General features: G+C 42.8%; 1 protein-coding gene across 3 annotated transcripts; it reads right to left on the bottom strand.

Moving 5' to 3' along the window:
* Nucleotides 1-3,245: 3,245 nt before the first annotated feature.
* Nucleotides 3,246-17,541, bottom strand: LOC105471569 (COMM domain containing 9). Of its 3 annotated transcripts, XM_011724109.2 has the most exons (6): nt 17,432-17,541; nt 10,375-10,500; nt 7,829-7,968; nt 6,156-6,190; nt 5,278-5,381; nt 3,246-4,056 (listed from the first exon to the last, which is right to left on the bottom strand). In XM_011724109.2, the coding sequence occupies exons 1-6, from the start codon at nt 17,480-17,482 to the stop codon at nt 3,916-3,918; spliced, it is 597 nt and encodes a 198-aa protein (XP_011722411.1). In that variant the 5' UTR covers nt 17,483-17,541; the 3' UTR covers nt 3,246-3,915. The 3 variants fall into 3 exon arrangements, with proteins under 3 accessions (XP_011722411.1, XP_024645385.2, XP_070930979.1); XM_024789617.2 differs by lacking the exon at nt 6,156-6,190; XM_071074878.1 differs by lacking the exon at nt 10,375-10,500 and having other exon boundaries at nt 17,432-17,497.
* Nucleotides 17,542-20,704: the final 3,163 nt, after the last annotated feature.

The raw sequence follows: 20,704 nt of genomic DNA, 5'->3' as shown, positions 1-20,704 counted from the left end.
GCATATATACCTTGTCTTAACCATTCCTTCCTATGAAAACCCCAATAAAGGCTTGGGGCCATGCTCTCCCCTCTCCCTGCCTCCTGACCAACACTTATCCTTCTGAACCACGTGGCCCCGTGTGCCACACCTCCTGCTTCTAGACTCTTATGAGCACAAACTTCTTCCTTCATGATAATCATTTCCATGTCTCTGTGCCTTATGTCTTAACATTCCTGATTAAAACAAATCCTGAGAACACCTGGCACAGTGAGCAGGGTGGTTTGATGCCAGATGGAGATGGAATGTCCTTAGACTGATCTTGACTTGCTACCTGGACCCAACAGACAGCAGCCACTGCTTGGCAAGGCACAGCTGGGAGTAGAGTGCTCAGACTTCCTGCTTGATGGCTACTGCATTGGGTTGTGTTTTTTGTCAGGTGTTGCCATTATTTCCCAGCTTGAAATTGTGATGCTCGAGAAGCTGAGTCCCGGAGCTGCCTCATAGGCTGGTGTCATGTGTCTGGGACTAACCTATTTCTCCACGGTGGTGGAGCACCCAGGATTCAGGACAGAGTGCCTGGGGTTATATAAGTAATTGGCTACATTTGTTTCTCAAAAGGTCCCTCTGAAGGGGACCAGGAGTGACTGGCTACCCTCTTTATGCCAAGGGACAAGTCTGATCCACTGACTGAGGATCACTGACAACACTGGGGTCATGAGAGTCATTTAGATGAAAGTGCCTAGTGTGTAGGATGTGATAGCTCCTGAGGACACTCATAAACCACTTTCCCTTTTCCCTCTGGGCTTTGCTGAGTCAAATTTCAGCCTCTTCCTTGGAGTACTGCGAGAGCACTTCTCTGAATGCTTGCTCCTTGCTCGCGCATGTGTTGAGGGCCATTCATGGGGTCAGTGTGAAGGGCTCCTCCAGGGATTACGGCATCCCACAAATGTTCAGATCACACACTTCTCTGCTGTCTGCTTGCTGCTGTCACGATTTATTTCCCAACCCAGGGGTAAATAAGAAGTCCCCTTCCTAGAGACAAGTGACTCAACGTTTAATGATAAACAGGAAAGAAAAGGATCATCTGTTTCCAACTTCCCCAAAAGCCCCAAAAAGATGGTCCTTCCCCACGTGGCCCTATGTGGCATGCCATGCCTCCTGTTTCTAGGGTTCTGTGAGCACAGACTTCTTCCTCATGACAACCACCTCTGTGCCTGTGAGTCTTACCATTCCTGATTAAAACAAATCCTGGGTACACCTTAACACAAGCCTGGTCCGTCCTGATGAATACACAAGGAGGAAGAGTGGGATTGGCGTCAGGCACCGAGATTTTCTCATCTTCTTCCCAACCTCTGGGGTCTAGATGGCCTCTCCAACTGCAGACAGGCTTTCGGTGTGCAGGAAGATGGACCCCATCATCACTGGCCTGGCTGTCAGAGCCTGGAGGCAGGAGGTGGTCTCTATTGGTTACAGCAGAGAAAGCCCCAGGGACAGATTCAGATTGGCTGATTGGAATCATGAACATTCATGAGACGATCCCTGTGGCACATGCATTTGATCAGGATTGAGGCAGATGCTGACCCCTGTTGGTGGGTGGGTAGGTGGGATGTGTTGGGCAAGCCAGCACAGGCACCAGTGAGATTGATCACTGTCCTTTTGTGGATGGAGTTTGGACATCCAAACCTTGCCACTCCCTGAGGAAGGGACAGTTTGTATACAGCTGCTTCATAACACAAAGTACTACTGGGAAACCAGACAAGCAGTGAATGAGCCAACTTCCTTTGAGATCAACAGATACAGCCCGGAGGCCCTTCTGAGATAGGGCCAGGCCAACCAGAAATACGGTATCTACAAACAATCCATCATCACTACAGAGGAAAACAAATGCCTTAAATGAACACATGAGGTGAAGGGTAGCAAACATGTATTGACTTTTCCAATTATTTATCAAATGCCCTCTGTGTCACGTACCCAGATGGCTCTATTTGGACAGATCTGGCTAAAGGAAATGTCCAACTGCCCAGACACCTCTACTGGGCTTCTTGCTTCAAGTGTTTCTTATGGATGCCCATGGGAGGCCAAGAGAAAGGTATATGAGATCTCTCTCTGCAGGTCATGGGGAATGGAAGGAAAGGAGAGGGGTAAATTTGTGACAAGGGTGAGCTCAACTGGAAGGTACAACCAGGGGCTCTCAACTTGGAAGTAGTGGGCTGACTTCTGGGGTCCATGACCTCTTGTCATTGCATGCAAAGAACTGAATGTTCACTTCCTATAGCAGATAAAGAAGAGCTTGGAATTTTTTTCCCTTGACCTTCCTAGTATCTCACTGGGTAGGCAGAGGTAAGATCTCTCATTTGTACTTCAGTTTCAACATTTTCCAAATGGCGCTAGTCACAGAATTCCATGTTCCTTGCAAAGTCATATGTTGTAGAGAGGCTAGAGAAATAGGTGTCTACCTCTTAATGACCAGCAGATGACTCAACCTCAATGAGCTGGTTTCCTGGTCAATAAAGGGAGGATAAGAGTATTAATTCCTACACCAACTCTGTTATAGTAGATGAGACAATAAATGCACCAAGCTTTCTACTCTCATCCATTAATAATCAAAGCCTTTCCTATTAGTTGTAACAGTACTAAGTGTTTTTAGGTGCATTATATCATTTAATTTTCACAAAAGTCCTATCAAGTAGGTACTACTACTATACTCATTTAATTTAGGAAAAAAGTACAAAGTGGGTGAAAATTGAGATTTAGAGGTCAAGCACCTTACCACTGAGAAGCAGAGCTGGCTTCTGACCTTGGCTGCCAGACTCCTGAGAGCATATTCTTAATCTGAGGATTTACCTCCTCCATTCACTCAGTACACAAACTAGCAGAGAAGCTGCCAAAGCAAAGCACTCAAACAGCAGGCTGCAAGCTGTTGCCATGGGGATGATCTGGAGAGGGAAGGGAGATCTTCACGCATGGAGTCCCTGTGAAGCGTGAGGCACATGACAGAGATGATCTCATGTGGTTAAACTCGAAGGAGTGCCTTCATCATAGCTCTTGTAACAAGCACATATTGATGATTAGCCTTGCTTCCTTTTGTTCTATGTAACAGGTGAAAACACAGAAGGTGGTTGACATTCATTTGCCTGATTTCATGTCACATCATGGGTCAAGGGCTTAGCTGGGAATTAGGAAGTGGGGATCATCTTCAAAAACTAGAGAAAGTACTGGCTAAAGGCCATAACTTGGGGACAAAAGAAGCTACAAAAATCATGAAAGTTTAGAACTGTTGTTTATTTCCAATTATTCCCACTTCTTCACCTAGGAGTGGCTGTATCAGATGAAGGAAGAGGGCCCTGGTTTCATGAAGAAGCGAATTAGTACCCATTTCAGACTTCCTGCACTGAAGAGGGGTTCCAGTGTGGTGGAGGGAGCTCAGGAAACACTCTCGATGGACCATGCTCTGTGGGCTCTGCCTGACTTCCCTGACAGAGGAGCAGGAACTGCTGGCATCTCTCACCTGATTCCCTTTGTGTGTTCTGGGATTGGAAATGAACTAATTAGAGCTAATGTTGGAAATAAATGTATTGGATAAACTGCATGATTTGGGCCTGAATTTCCCAAACAGCTATGCAGAGGCAGCTGACGACGCAAATGTTCCCTCACCCTGCCATGGTGGGAATTCAGTTGCATTCAGGAGCTTTTCAAAGATGGGGGCTTCTGCTCTCCAGCTTCAGAAAGAGAAAGAAGATGAGTGAGGAGAACAGCGGGGGATCTGGCTGCTTCTTCCCAATCCAGCTGTAACTTCTGGATGGCAGTAGCCCCCTGCTGTCCCCACCATCCTGCCTGTTGTCAGCTGCAGCTGCGAGGGCAGCCTGCATGTGGGGAGACATTTATCGCTCATGAGCAGCTGGGTCACGGCAGTGGCCCTGGCAGCTGGCTGGATCATTTACTGGCCACGGCAGAGAGTTGGTCTCGGATGCGGCCCAGGCCATCTAACATGGTGTCCAGTGTTTCTTTGCTCAGCTCCACGGTGACAGCTGAGATGGAGGGTTTGTCTCCACAAAGGCTGGGATCTTCCTGAATCTGAAAAGAGAACATAGCCCAGGAAGTCAAAGCTGCTTCTTTTCCTATCTCCCTGTAAGTCAGCCCTGAACCTGCGAGGCTGAGCTCAGTTCTGCTGAACCTTTGAAGAGAGGCTCTTTCCTAAGCACTAGAGAGTACCAGCCCTTGGGTCATTTAGCAGTAAGGGAGAGGGCTGGAGATGCCTCAGAGGCCTGGGTCAGTCTCCATTTGCAACAAGTGCCTGGGGTAGGTATCAAAGAAGGCCAAGCCAAGGCCCACTCACCTCTCTGATACCCTAACTCTCAGCATTCAAGTAAGAAAACATTATGTGTGTTTACATTGTATTTAAGGAGCAGGCTCTGTTGAATAATTAAGACAATCCTGCACTGGGATGCAGGAACAAGCTTACAACCTTTAGTTTAAAAAAAATAAAAGAAGTTAAGCTTCACTAATATTTAAAACTTAATTGCTAGAGGCACCCTTACTTCTTCATTTTCTTACAAGTGTTAAATTTCTGGGTGTCTGGTTATGTAGACCAGAAACTCTTTTTTTTTTTTTTAAGATGGAGTCTCACTCTTTCACCAGGCAGGAAGGAGTGCAGTGGTGTGATCTCGGCTTACTGCAATCTCCACCTCCCGGGTTCAAGCGACTCTCCTCCCTCAGCCTCCTGAGTAGCTGGGACTACAGGCACCCGCCACCACGCCTGGCTAATTTTTGTATTTTTGGTAGAGAGGGGCTTTCACCATGTTGGCCAGGATGGTCTTGATCTCTTGACCTCATGATCCGCCCACCTCGGCCTCCCAAAGTGCTGGGATTACAGCCGTGAGCCACCGCGCCCGGCCACTTGTAGAAACTCTTGAGCAGCCACGTTACAAATAATGACAGCCTAATCACTGGATAAGAAGTTGGCTAGAGTACACTGAAATGATCAGGCAGGCTATTCAAAATCTGGAAGCCCACCACTATTGTTAAAGCTAAACTGCTAAGAGTCTATATAGGGTTACCTTTAGGTATCAGCAAATTATTTTAAAAATATATTTTGCATTTGTTTTGTTGTTTTAATATGTCCATAATATGTTAATACAGTAGTATACACACACAGTATAACTAAACAAAGGAGGATAAAGGGGATGGTAATTTTTAAAAACATATGGGTTAGAGATCCTAAACCTTGGAGACTGGTGTTTTAGATGGCCACAGGGGTGCTGCCTCTTCTTTCTAATGGCCTGATAGTGAATGTACCTTCATCTGGAGCAGGCAGGTGGGGACGGCCATGCGGCTGATGCTGTCTGAGGAGGTTTTGATATCCACTCTCCAGTCCAGATCGACCAGGCGTGGCAGAGAGACTGTGGAAGGAACAGCTCAGCTCAATGCTCTGTTGGTCTATGCAGCAAGTCTCTGAGAGAGACAGACAGACGAAGCCCAAGACCCACAGGAAGTCATGTGCCTTACCCATTGCTCTGTGCGGCCTGAACTTAGCACTAATTCACAGTGGCAGCATATCCAGCCTTCTTCCTGAACACCCAGCCCTTTGGATGTTAGGGCACAATGAGAAGTGACATAAGGCAGAGAAGAAATCATGGCCTGAGGCTTAGGAAACGTGTAGTTTCAGCAATAGTGGTAAGAGCTCTTGTTGTGGAGATAAATGGACTTGACTTGAATATAGGTGCTACCACTTATCTAACCTTGAGCTTCTGTTTGCTCATCAGCCTGGCTCACAGGGCTGTCGGGAGGACTCAATGACTTAACACAGACAAACTGCTCCAGCACTGTGGCTGGCTCAGAGTTAGTGTCATGACCACGTATTAAACATGGACTTTTATTCAGTCAAACTATTTTTGATCACTGTTGATTTTTTTCACAATTGAAATATTTTAAGTACTTCACTTTCTGCTTTGGATATTTCTGTTTTTTAACAACATGCCTATATGATCATGTTTATAATCAGAAAAAAGTTAAAAAGTAGAATTAGGAAAAAAAAACCCCACCATATACAGAGTATGGGTTGAGACTAGAATGGTTCACTTTGGTTTCTGTTGAACTCTCTGATCACCTGGGAGACTGAGAGCTGAGGCTGGGGAGACAAGTAAGAAGGGCGGGGCAGATTTCTTGGTACTCACTCTGATTTGCCTGGGCTTCGGTTCTCCAAGCAGACCTGTTTAAGAGGGAAAGATGAGGAAAAAATAATGGAAAGGGGATGAGACGGACTCTTCTGATAGAGAGGGGACCTTGGTCCTTCCTGCGATCTTCAGACCTGTCATCACCTGCTAACAGGAAAGGACCACAGAAACCCCTCCCTCCCAGAAAGTCTTTTGTTTATTTGTTTTACAAGCTCAGTGATGTTAAGGCCGTAAGTGTTGTCAGTTTTCATAGTTTAGGACAAAAAAGAAGAAAATACAATGTATTGTAATCTTATTGCGCTATTGTTTTTTTTTTTTTTTTTTTTGAGACGGAGTCTCGCTCTGCCGCCCAGGCTGGAGTGCAATGGCCGGATCTCAGCTCACTGCAAGCTCCGCCTCCCGGGTTCACGCCATTCTCCTGCCTCAGCCTCCCGAGTAGTTGGGACTACAGGCGCCCGCCACCTCGCCCGGCTAATTTTTTGTATTTTTAGTAGAGACGGGGTTTCACCGTGTTAGCCAGGATGGTCTCGATCTCCTGACCTCGTGATCCGCCCGTCTCGGCCTCCCAAAGTGCTGGGATTACAGGCTTGAGCCACCGCGCCCGGCCTGCGCTATTGTTCTCAAAGACAAACCAGAAAAAAAGTCAACTTATCTTCTCTTTATTGAGCACCTACTGCATACACAAATATTGCATCTTCTGCAAAAACACATCCAAAGAGACCTAATGCTGCAACATACATAATAAAATGTGATCATGTATGAGAGAGTTCTTAATATACAATAAAACCCTTGGTAAATAGGCATTATCAGTTATTGCTATTAGAGAGGTCTGTTCAAGCTTTCTGCTAACCAACAGTTAATCAATTCTGCTTAAAATGTACGTGTTTAAAAGGAACTTCCCAGGCAAGAAAATATACAGATACTTCACAAAAGAAAAGAAAAAATCATCAATAACCATATGAAAAAGATAACTGACATCACTAGTGTCAAAGACGGGAACACTGAAATTGTCATTTGTGGAACTGGGAAAAATGTAAGAAAAAAAATCCCCTCAGTGAAGGTGTAGGGAGAGGGTTACACTTGTATCCTACTACTGTGGAAAAATACTGCAATCTTTCTAATAGCCAACTTGAACATTTAAGGCCAAACCCTCAAAATGTCCATTACCTTTAACCCGGTAAAAAAATAAGCACATGAGCAAAGTTTTCACTGTAAATTGTTCACCGAAATGAAAAAGTGCCAATAGCCTCAGTATCCAACACTACGAAATTTTAAAATTAAATTATACATCATTTCTTCCTATAATAGGATATGTTTAACCATTACAATGATATTGAAGGTAAATATTGACCTGAAATGTCACTATCGTTCATACTGTTAACAGAAAATAAGCAAGTTACAAAATAGCATGATCCATTTGGTAAAAACAAAAACAAAACATCAACCTCTTATAGAGGTGTAAAGAGAAAAAAATAAACATGTCTTAAAAGGCTTTCCATTAAGAAAAGACTATGCTAACCTCTGGCTGGTGGAATTATAGGTGTCTTATTTTCTTTTTGCTTATCTGGGCTTCCTAATTTTTTTTTAACAATGAGCATATTATTACTTCTAGAATGAGAATAAAAATAAGAAATATAAAAGTTAGAAGGGACTTTCAAGAAATGAGCACTTACACATGTTCTAGGATGATCTTCGTCAGCAGGTTTTTGAGGTTTTGGTGGAAATTTTCTGGAAAGAGAGCCAGAATCGCCTCGGCAGAGGACAGGTCACGGAATGCCACCAGCCGAGTGAGGCGGTGCAGAGCCTGGAGCAGCTGCAAGATAGACGGAACCATCCTGTAGCTGCAACAGAAGCAGCAGGCAGGGGGCACAAGTGAGGGCCAGGGGTAGGGCTCTCCACCCCTAAGGCTGCACACTGTCACGGTCATTCAACTGAGTCACGAGTCCAGAGGCCTCTGTGGCACATGTTCGTGCCCCACATGCCTAGGCCTGCCTCGGAGTTCACCTGTTGCTTTAGAAGACAGATGCAGCTGCCTGACCTAGGAAGCCGTCAGCTTGCCAGAAACTCTCCACTTGTGGGCAAAGAGTTAATATAGCCCTTTTCCTTCTGCATGAGAATCTGACCTTCAGTTAACTTTCTGGTGCTGTTTCCCTGGTAACCTGAGAGCCGTGCAAAGTCAGCTGTGTTACTAAGCAACCCTGCATTGGTCCAAGCCTCTGGACTGAGAGGACTGCATAAATACCTAGGGTGCCTGTAGCTCCGGACTTGCCTATGTGTGGCTACAGGCTCCTTTTGAGAACCTGAAGCTGTCCTTACTGAACCGTGACACGAGATACTGGCGCCTGTGGAGTGAGGGCCTTGAATCCAGGGTGGTAGGATTCATGTCCTTTCCTCTCAACTGTCGCCTAGGAGGGCAAAGAGAACAAACAGCTCCTGGCCGGCTGTGTGGGTTCCTTCTGGGAAGAGGCGTGTCCGCCCGTCCTGCTAAAATGCTGTGTTCCCATCCTAGGTCCTTCTAAGTGAATCTGTAACTACGAAGTGTAAGAGTGGTTTATGGTGGTCTTGTGAATACAGTAATTCTTAGCTAACCTAAAAAAGCTCTCTGGAGGTAACTGTTTCTCTGCTTTGGGGCTTTCTCTGATATCACTGCAGATTACCTGACACAACCTGGAAGTGAAGGGAAGTTAATCTTCCACCAATGAGAGTGGGTGTTCATGGATAAATGGCCAAGCCTCTCTGTCCTCCTGGGGAACAATTCTGAGAGGTGTTCTACTTGGTTTCTTACAGGATCCCAAGTTTTCCACAGCAGTAACCGCTCTTAACATCCTCTTTTATTGACTTGCCATCCCTGTTTGATTTTCCCCACTGCTTTGTGTTTTCTAGAATCATCTCCTAAATAATCTACTTTGGGGGGAACCCAAAATAAGTCTCCAAATCACTTCCATAATCTTGCTTTTTCCTTTTACTTTTCTACAGCTCATTTCAATAAATAAGGTCCAGAATTAAAACAAAAAACAAAAACCATATGCCAGGTGCAGTGGTTCATGCCTATAATCCTAGCACTTTGGGAGGCTGAGGTGGGTGGATTGCTTGAGCTCAGGAGTTCGAGACCAGCCTGGGCAACATGGCAAAACCCTGTCTCTACAAAAAATACAAAAATTAGCCAGGCATGGTGGTACATGCCTGTAGTCCCAGCTACTCTAAGATGGGGGGACTGTTTGAGCCCGGGGGGTCGAGGCTACAGTAAGCCATTCTTTGCCCTCGGCTTGGGGAACAAAACAAGACCCTGTCTCAAAAATTAAAAAAAAATCCAAAAACATACGCCCATTGGGATGAAGAAACTGCTGTTTTAAAAACATATTTGCTGGCCGGGAGCGGTGGCTCACGCCTGTAATCCCAGCACTTTGGGAGGCTGAGGCGGGCGGATCACGAGGTCAGGAGATCGAGACCATCCTGGCTAACACAGTGAAACCCCTTCTGTACTAAAAATGCAAAAAAATTAGCCAGTCGTGGTGGCGGGCGCCTGTAGTCCCAGCTTTTTGGGAGGCTGAGGCAGGAGAATGGTGTGAACCTGGGAGGCGGAGCTTGCAGTGAGCCGAGATTGCGCCACTGCACTCCAGCCTGGGCGACAAGCGAGACTCCATCTCAAAACAAAACAAAACAAAACAAAAAAACATATTTGCCTTGACAAGATAAGGCTGTCGCTGCTACATAATAACTTACTACAAGTTAGCTTAATCTCCCTCTTGGCCACCTGCTGATATCAGATGAGCTGAGGAGAAGGGGACCTTCTGTGGGACAGAGGGCTAAGGAGGGAGTCAGAAACACAAAGCACCCCTCAGGAAGCCTGATGGAATCTAGCAGTGCATACTCCTGAATCTTACGCAGGCCTCAAAGCTTCTGTTCAAAGATCCCTGAAAAGTCTGTCCTAAGCTATCCAGCTAACAATTTATCAGCATCAGCACGTTACGGGTTGGAAAAGAAAATCACGGAAAGGTTGGCTTTTGTTCCACATTGTCTAGGTAACAGGTCTGAAAGAAAATGGTCAGGAGCTCTGATTCTGGGTGCAGTTCTCCCATTCATGTCCCATTTATCAAAGTTTGCTATAGTGTCAACAGATGTTTCAAGGGATTTTCCTTGGACATGGCAATGACTGGGAAGTCAAGAAAGAGACTAATAAGAGGGCCAGTGGCCAAAGGTCATTTCTGACCACACTTACTTCCTCTGCCTCCTCCTGGGTCACAGACAAGCTGGAACATGTAATATCCAAGAGTTTTTTCGAGCCAAGGGCTGAACTGGAAAAGCTCTCTTGACACAGCTGTCTGACAACATCTTTTGAGGAGGCCTATGAATTAAATCACAGATAGGAAAAAAAAAAACAAAAAAAAAAACCTCAGACTCTGAAAACACACATTTTGAGTAATAACATCTTAGTCATACATGATACCTTTGAGACTTAAAATTTAAAGATACATAAGACTTTGGATTCTAGGAAGATCAAATAGATGTACTTTTCCCTAATCTTTCTGCTAAGTACAACCAAAAACTCTGGACACGATGCAGAAAACATACATGAGACCCTGGAAGCGGGAGAGAAGGAGGCAGATCTGCTAGGGACCGCATAATACAAGGAATGACACAATGGTGAGTTCCCTGGATTTTTTTTTTGCTTCATATATCCCAGACTTTCAGCTGAAGAAGAGGGCAATGTGGAAATGACAATGGATGCAGAGGGGAAAAAACGCCACAATAAATACCTGTTCTATCTAGCTAAAGGACCAATAAAGGGGCAGCCTCGCAAGACAGAACACTTTTAGATGACAACTGCTACACTCCAGCCAAATATCATAAAAAAAACTGCAACCCGACCCACCTCTATGTCAACAAAGGCTGAGTGGGAGGCCTAGACCTGAGTGAGAAGACTTGTGAGGCTATAATGAGGTACGCCAACACTCCTGCCGGGGAGGTGTCAGAGAAGGTCAAGTAGGAAGCTGGGACCTTTATCCCCACCAGTTGGTAACAAGCCTCATCATTGTGTGATATCAGTGGAGACGACATGGAGTCAGAAATTCCACCCCTCCCCAGTGGTAACAAGGAACCTCTGCTTTCATGTATCAACAGAAGCTGAGTGGGGAACCTGGACTTCAACTTCCAACTGCTAGTAATGAGGTAGCACCCCCTTCCCCTGCCTAAGCAGTGCCACAGGAAGCCAGCTAAAACATAAAATTTAAATAAAATCCATTCTCAGAACGTAATATGAAAATGTCCAGGTTTTCACTGAAAATCATTCATCAAACCAAGAACTAGAAAGATCTCAAACTGAATGAAAAAAAGGTAATTAACAGATGTCAACACCAAGATGACAGATGTTAAAATTAGCTGATAAAGAATTTTAAGTAGCCAGGATAAATATGCTTCAACAAATAATTATGAACTTGCTTGAAACAATTTTTAAAATCACCTCAGCCAAGAAACAGAAGAGATAAAGAACAACAAAATGGAAATTTTAGAACTGAAAAATAAAATAACCAAAATAAAAAGCTCAATAGATGGGTTCAGCACCAAAATGGAAAGAATAGGGGAAACAATCAGTGAACCAGAAGCCAGAGCAGTAGAAATTACCCAATCAGAAAAGCAGAGAAAAGAGACAAAATTATGAACAGAGCCTCAGGGACATGTGGGACCCTAACGAAAAACCTAACATTCATATCGCTGGAGTCCTGGAAGGAGATGAAAAAAGAGGGCAAGACTGAAAGAATATTCAAAGAAATAATACCTGAAAACTTCCCAAGTTTACTTAGAGACATACTCCTATATATTTCAAGAACCTGAGTGAACCCTAAACAGGATAAATCCAAAGAAATTCACACTAGGACATATAATTGAACTTCAAAAATGAAAGACAAAAAAAATCTTTCAAGCAGAGAAAAATGATACCTTACCAATTAAAAAAACAATTAGAATGAAAGCAGATTTTGTATCAGAAACCATGGACACAAGAAAGAAGTGACAATATTTTTCAGGTGCTGAAACGGAAAAAAAACTGTCAACCTGGAATCCTACACCCAGCAAAAATATCCTTCAGGAATGAAGAGGAAATTGAGACATTCTCAGATGAAGAAAAACTGAGAATATCTGTCACAAGATCTGCTGTACAAGAACAGTTAAAACAAATTCTCTAAACAGTAAGGAAGCAATGAAACAAGAAACCGTGGAACACCAGTGTGCTAGCCAGAGCTCTCCAGAGAGACAAAACCGACAGGGTATGTGAGAGGGGATTTATTGGGGGGAAATGGGTCACATGATCACAGAGACAAAGCCCCACAATAGGCCATCTGCAAGCTGGAGGAAGCTGGCAGTTTGGCTCAGTCAAAGTCTGGCAACCTCAGAACCAGGCAAGCTGATGGTACAGCCCCTAGTTTGAGGCCAAAAGACTGAGAGCCACTGGGAGGCCACCGGTGCAAGCCCCAGACTCCAAAAAATGAAGAACCCAGAGTCTGATGCCCAAGGGAAGAGGAGAAAAGGCATCTTACTTTAGAAGGAAGGGAGAGAACAGAAAGAAAGGGAATCCCCCATCTTCCACCTGTTTGGCCCAGTTGGGTCCCCAGCCAGTGGGATGGTACCTGCCCACATTGAGGCAGGTCTTCCTCTCTCAGTCCACTGACTCACACATCAGTTTCCTCTGGCAACACCCTCACAGACACACTCAGAAACAGTGCTTCAACAACCATCTAGGCATCCCTCAATCAAGTTGACACCTAAAATAAACCATCACAATCAGGAAGACAGAACAGGGCAAACAAAAACATGGAATTCAAAAGAAGTGAAGTAATGAAGAGTGTGTTCTATGTGACCACAATGGAATCGAACTAGAAAGCAATAGCAGAAAAGTAACAGAAAAATATCTGAACACTTACAAACTTAAACTTCTAAATAATTCATATGTCAAAGGGGAAGTCTGAGGGATATTTTAAAAATTACACTAAGTGAAAATGAAAACACACCATATCAACATTTGTGGGACACAGCCTAGCAAGTAGTGAGAGGAAATTTTATAGTATTAAATGCATATACTAGAAAAGAGGAAAAGTCTCAAATCAATAATCTAAGCTCCCACCTCAAGAACCTATAAAAAGGAAAGCATAATAAACCCAAAGGAAGCAGTGGAAGTAACAATGATAAGAGAAGAAACCAATTGAAATTGAAAATAGAGAAATCAATGAAACAAACAGCTGGTTCTTTGACAATGTCAATAAAAATCGACAAACCTTTAGCAAGACCGACAAAGTTAAGAGGGGAGACACAAATTACCAGTATTAGGAATGAAATAGAGGATATTACCACAGATCCCGCAGACATCAAAAAGATAAGGGGAACTTAATGAACAATTCTATAAACATAAATTTGCCAGTTTAAATAAAATGGGCCAATTCCTCAAATAACACAAACTACTTCCACTCCCCTTCTATAAAATTGATCACTTGAATTGATCATTTGAATTAATATGACTACTAAGAAAATTAAATTCACAATTTTAAGGCCCCTAAAAAAATTTCTAGGCCCAGATAGTTTGGAGAATTCTAACAAACATTTAAGAAAAGAATGAACTGATTCTACACAATCTCCTCTAGAAAAACAGAAGACAATGGAGTACTCTCTAAATGATTTTATACAGCTACAAAGCTAGCATTACCCTGATACCAAAACCGCACAAAATTGTACAGAAAAATAAGAAAACTACAGACCAATATCCCTCATAAAAATAGACGCGAAAATTCCTAGCAAAATATTGGCAAATAGAGATGAGTTATATATATATTATATATATATAATAAAATATTACATATATAATTATATATAAAATATTTTATTATCAAATACAGACATATAATTATATATTTATATATTATATTATATGTTTATATAATTATATGTAATATATAATTATACACTATGACCAGGTGGGATTTATTCCAGTTGCAAGGCTGGTTCAATGTTTGCAAATCTATGTAATCCACCGCATTAACAAAGAAAATCACATGATATAAATCAATGCAAAGAAAGCATCTGACAAAATTAAACATTCATTCTTGATAAAAACCCTCAGAAAAATAGGAATAGAAGAGAACTTCCTTATCTTGATAAACAGTATCTACAAAAAACCTACAGTGAACATTATACTTAATGGTGAAAGACAGAATGCTTTGCTCCCAAAACCGAGAACAAGGCAAGATACCTGCTTTCTCCACTCTGAATCAACACAGTGCTGAAAATTCCAGCCGCTAAAATAAGGCAAGAAAAGGAAATAAAATATGTGCAGATCAGAAAGGAAGAAATAAAACTGTCTCTACATCCCAAGAAATATACCAAAAACTCCTAGAAACAGTGAGTTTAGCAAGTTTGCATGTAGGATATAAACATACATAAATCAGTTGTATTTCATATATTAGCAATGAACACGTGGACACTAAAATTAAAAATATGGGCTGGGCGTGGTGGCTCACATCTATAATCCCAGCACTTTGGGAGGCCAAGGCCAGTGGATCACTTTTGGCCAGCAGTTCAAGACCAGCCTGGCCAGCGTGATGAAACCCTGTCTCTACTAAAAATACAAAAAGAAAAAAAAATCAGCCTGGAGTGGTGGCAGGCACCCGTAGTCCTAGCTAGCCGGTAGACTGAGGCATGAGAATCGCTTGAACACAGGAGGCGGAGGTTGCAGTGAGCTGAGATCACGCCACTGAACTATAGCCTGGGCCACAGAGCGAGACTCAAAACAAACAAACAAACAAACAAAAAACCCAAAACCATTTGCAATTGCTCAAAAAATGAAATACAGGATGTGTATGCTGAAAACTACACAATACAACACTGTTGTACAATCATTACATGGAGTACTACTCAGCAATAAAAAGGAAAGAACGACTGATACAACATGGATGAAAATTAGGCTGAGTGAAAAAAGTCAATCTCAGAAGGTTACTTACTGCATTATTCCATTTATATGGCATTCTTGAAATGACAAAATTAGAGAAATGAATAATTCCAAAGGTTAAGAAGGGTGTGGCTATTCATGAGGAATATTTGTGGTGGCGAAAATGTTTTGTATTTTGACTGTCAATGTCAATACTTTTGACATTAGGTACTGACATCCCATTTATCCTTTACCCAATTTCCCCTATGCAGAACTATACATAATAGTAAGTATACTATATATGTATACTATATATACACTATATTATATAGTATGTATACTATATATTATATACATACTATACATAATAGTATGTATACTATATTATATATAGTTCTGCAGAATCCGGCAGAACTGGGAGAAATTGAGTAAAGGATAAATGGGATCTCTCTATATTATTTCTTACAACTACATATGGATTTATAATTATCTCACAATAAAAAGTCTAAGTATTTTTTTTAAAAAAAAGAAAAGAAAGTACATAGGACAGTAGCAATGAAAATCAATGAACTACTGCTACATAATGGTGAGCAAAAGCAGCCAGGCATTAAAAAAAAGTATATGCTGTATTATTCCATTTATGTAAAGTTCAAACATGGGCAATATTAAACGAATTGTATCAGAAGCAAACATGGAGTTTACTGTTGGGGAAGAAAGTGAGGAAGCAAAGAAGGGGCGAAAGGGGGACTTCTGGGGTACTGGTAACATTTCATTTTTTGACTTTGGTGGTGGTTACACTGGTGTGTAATAAATCATTTAACTGTAAATTTATTATTTATGCACTTTTCTGTATGTATACTAAGCATTAATCTTTTAAAGTTTTTAAAAGAAAAGAGTGCATAAGACCAACAGGCATAGGGACGGGGGTAAGTACACAGCAGCCAAAATGAAGGTGAAAAGGCACTGGGCTGGGAGCTGAGAGCCCTAGATTTCCAGTCCCAGCTCTGTTACTTCATTTATTAATTCACTTAACAGCTATTTACTGAGCATGTGCTGTGTGTCAGGTATTATTGTTCTACTTGTTGCGCATTAACACTTGTGAACCAAAGAATAGATAGGAGTGGAGAATGCTAATGAACACTAAGAAGGCAATTAAAAAATAAATAAGTAAAACAAAACAGACTATTACATGAACTGATGATTATGATGTGTCATAAATTGAGGAGGGTAACTCAACCCTCTTCACCTGGTGTTTAAAAAAAAAAAAAGAGAGAGAGAGAGAGGAAGAAAGGAAAGGTCCCTGATGGATCTTACATTCTTATGAGACAGACAGACAACAGGCAAATAGCTAGCGACAAGTTCTACGAAGGAAAATAAAGCTGCCCTTTCTCCTACAGGACAAATCATAAGTTAAATAATTCCGGCTAGGCGCGGTGGCTCAAGCCTGTAATCCCAGCACTTTGGGAGGCCAAGGCGAGTAGATCATAAGGTCAGGAGTTCAAGACCAGCCTAGCCAAGATGGTGAAACCCCGTCTCTACTAAAAATACAAAAATTAGCTGGGATTGGTGGCCAGCGCCTGTAATCCCAGCTACTCGGGAGGCTGAGGCATAGAATTGCTTGAACCCGGGGGGCGGAGGTTGCAGTGGGCCGAGATTGCGCCACTACACTCTAGCCTGGGCAACAGAGAGAGACTCCGTCTCAATAATAACAATAATAATATTTAATAATATTATTGTTTAATAATATATTTATATATAATTATAATTAATATATATTATAAATATAATTATTTAATAATAATAATATTATCATTACATCATTTGAGCTTTACAAAGCCCTATTAAGTAGGTCCATTTCAACCTCACAACTTTTCAAATGATTATCAGGAGAGGGTCCCGCCCCTTTCACAGGTCAAAGCGAGTAGGGAAAATCTGGACCTCAGGGGAACACTGAACGCATAGGTCATTCGGAGGGCTGGGCGGATGTAGTAGGAGATAATTTCTTAATTATGGAGTGCAGGAGGGGCTACGGGATAAAATGGGGAACTGGTAACGTGGGTCTAGCAATTACCACTCCAATGCCCCAATACCGAAAACCAATCCCAGAGACTAATAGCAGGAGGTTGTACTGCGCCTTCATGCCCATTATTTTATTTTATTTTTTATCTTACGTTCCTGTCAAAACGATATTTTGTTCTTTCTTTTTAAAAGCTCAGAAAGAAGCCACGATTTGCCTGGGATCACACAGAGAACAAGCAGCAGAATTCTGGCTCTACACCAGGGTCAATTTGTTCCCAATTCCTGCTCCGTCTAAAGTCTCGGAGACAAAGGGCCACCTCACGCTGTCCCCACCCCTTCGATTTACCTTGAGTAGGCTCTGGAGCGCTGCAAAATGCTCCGCTGTCAGGGCAGCCATCTTCCCGAAGTCACATGACCGCGGCACCCAGTGAAGCGAGGTCACGTGGCTTTCGCTGGCTGCTGTCGCGGGGCCTGCCGGGGGCTTCGGGGTGGAGGAAGGCGTTTCGGTTGTGGTGCTGCGGCCGTGGAGCGCGGATCCAGACGGAGGCGGCGGCTGGATGGCTAAACCCTGGGACTGTAGGACCGAAGGACTAGGGGAACCAGGGTGGAGGATGGTTTACTCGGGGGCGAAATTGGCTTGACTTTACTTACCAGGTCAGGGAAACAGGTTTTCCCTTGACTCATGTGGGTGGGCTGGCACATTTGGGGAATGCACCTGCAAGCTTGTCAGGCGCCTTGGAAACGTAGCTGTTCAGGAGTGATCAGCGTACCAGTGTTTGGAATGAAAATGAAGCTGTGCATATGGGGCTTCTTGGAATTTACACACACACACACCCCCTGTCTTTAAGAATGTAAAATTACTTCTGCGTGTATAGTTTTTCAGCCTATAGAGTAGGTTGGAGCTGGTATTATTAGTATTATCCAGATTGGGAAATAATCATTTAGGGTTTTTAGTAACTTTCCCATAGTCATAGAGGAGATCTGATTCCAAGAGCAGGTAAGGAAGTGTTTGGGAGAGGGGACAAGAGAGGAATGGAATGAAAGCTACTACCTAGCTAGGTTCTTGTTATACAGGGGTGAGATGGGGGAGGTGGTTTATGGAAATGATTTAATTCATTTATTCAGAAAGGTAATTACAATGAGTATAATTGTAAAGAGTGATTTTGCATAGGCAGTACTGGACTCTGATTTGCCCAGTTCTCAGAGGCTGTACATCAAAACAGACATTTCCTTTATCTACCTTTAGTATTTGGGTGGCTCTTTTCTTTTCCTACCCTCCACTTTTTTAAAGCAAATTCCAGCTCAAAAAAAATGGGTTCTGATATATTCGAGCTTAAGAAAGAATGTCCATTTGTGAAATTCCAGAAATTGGTAAGCTGCTAAGGACACTTACTCCTTTGTTTCCTCTCCTCCCCTTTCCCCTTCCTCCACTCCATTTTCTGTGGGGATGTTGTCAAGGCCCAGGAAAACAAAAATCACATTGTCTAAGGAGGAACCCATTCCTGGATTAGAAGATTTTAGAACCATTTTGTCACGGAGTCCTGATTGTAGCTCTCTTTCTTGGCCTCTCTTTTCCATGTACCCTCATGGCCTGATTCCTGGTTTCTGTTATAACTCAATGTAGGTTCTAGGTTTAACTCCTGCCTGTATCTATAGGGTTGGGCCCGTTGCCTTGGGTGAATTGAGTATTTGTTAAATAAACAACCACCCAAAAAAGTGATTAGACTAAGATGAACTTTTGTGACTTATTTGAGGATATTGCTTTGTTATTTGCAGGATTGTGGCTTCTTGTCTTACTTTAGAGCAATGAGGAGTGTGGTCACCAGCCTTCAAGATGACCCTCAATGATCCCATCCTCCTGGTGTTCATAACCTAGTGTAGACACCTCCCACCTTGTACCAGGATTGGTATGGGTGACCAGTAGCATATGGTGGGTGTGAATGGCATATCACTTCTGAGATTAGGTTGTACAAGACTGCACCAAAAACAAACAAAAAGACTGAAGTTCCTGTCTCCTGGCTTGGGTGCTCTCTCATGTACCCTGCTCTCTTTCACTTGAGTCCTTTGCTCTGGGGAAAGCAAACTGCCATGTTGTAAGCAGTCCTACAGAGAGGCCTAGGTGACAAGGAACTGAAGCATCTGGCCAACAACCTCATAACCGACCTTAGAAGCAGAGTCTCTAGGCCCAGTAGAGCCTTAAGAAGGCAGTAGTCTTGGCCAACAGCGTAACTGCAACCTCATGAGAGATTCTGAGCCAGAACCATCCAGCTAAGCCACGCCTGGATTTCTGGCCTTCAAACACTATTAAGATTATAAATGTTTGTTGTTTTAAACTATGAAGCTTTGAAGTAATTTATTATACAGCAATGGTAACTAATGCATGGTGGCAGCAAAGCATAGGGGTTTTAGAATTCAACTTGTTGGCATCCCAATTCTATGCATTATTAACTTTTCCATGTACAAATTCTTGAACTTCTCTGGGCCTCAGTTTCCACCTCTGTAAGATGGTGTTCATCACACCCATCTAGTTCAGAGAGCAGAGCTGAGTGACAGGAGATGCTTGAGTGGGAGGATTCCCAGCTCTCCTTGCTCCTGTGGGCAGGTGTGATATGAATGGCACCATGTCATCCTGTTTTGGTAGGGCTGCCTGGATTGCCAATGCCATGTTGCATGTAAAGGTTCGTCTGTGGTCTGCAGAATGTCCAGCAATTTCTAAACCATAAACATTTTCCTCGGTAGGAACAGAACAGAATGTCAGAGTTCATTTCTATGATTCGGTTCCATTGACTGTTTTTCATTAGGCCAAATCTGACTTCTTTCCAATTCTGAGTATAGGAATCAGTGCTGACTTTCATTTATTTAATAAACTTGTTATGTGCCCGACTCTGTTCTAAGCCCTTACACTTACTGATTTACTTCCCATTCCTATCCTATGATATTATATATATATACACATATATACACATATATGTATGTACATATACATATATAAGCACACACACCCTGTATTATTTCCATTTTACATATGGAGAAACAGACATAGGCAGGTTGAGTAGTCTGAGGTCACACAGCTAAGTAGTGGCAAAGTCCAGATTCAAATATGGGCAGTCTGGCTCCAGATTCTGCACTGTTAACCATCAAGCTGTACATGCCTCCTTGTTGTCCCACAGCTGTACATTCATGTTTCTTCTCTTTGCATGTCTGGCTACCTTCCTCAGGCAGCAAGAACAATCTAAGAGTATTCCTGGGCAATCAGTCTGGTGGTGGTGAGAGACAATATAATGAGTGAGTGGAAGGGCTACCTTGGGCTTTGGAAAAAGACCTAGGTTCAGTTTCTGACCTCTGTGTACTGTTAGCAAATTACTTTCGCTCTTGGAACCTCAGTTTCATCATCCGTAAAATGGGAAGAAGAATAAAAATACCTTTTGACCATTAGGGGGAGCTCAAGGATGACTTATACCCCAAAAAGGGGAAGGATTGCTTATGTGGATTCTCAGTTCTAGTCATTGGCGACACTAAAGGGCAGAGCTTTCCTGTGTTGTGGGCAAGGGTTTGCATGACGGGGACTGGCCATCCCAATTTTCCCAGGGATGAGGGATTTCCTGGGATGCAGGACTTT

This window comes from Macaca nemestrina, chromosome 12 (genome assembly GCF_043159975.1).
Source record: "Macaca nemestrina isolate mMacNem1 chromosome 12, mMacNem.hap1, whole genome shotgun sequence".
NCBI lineage: Eukaryota > Metazoa > Chordata > Mammalia > Primates > Cercopithecidae > Macaca > Macaca nemestrina.
Note: the sequence above shows the minus strand (reverse complement) of the source record. Positions and strands in the feature narration are given on the sequence as shown.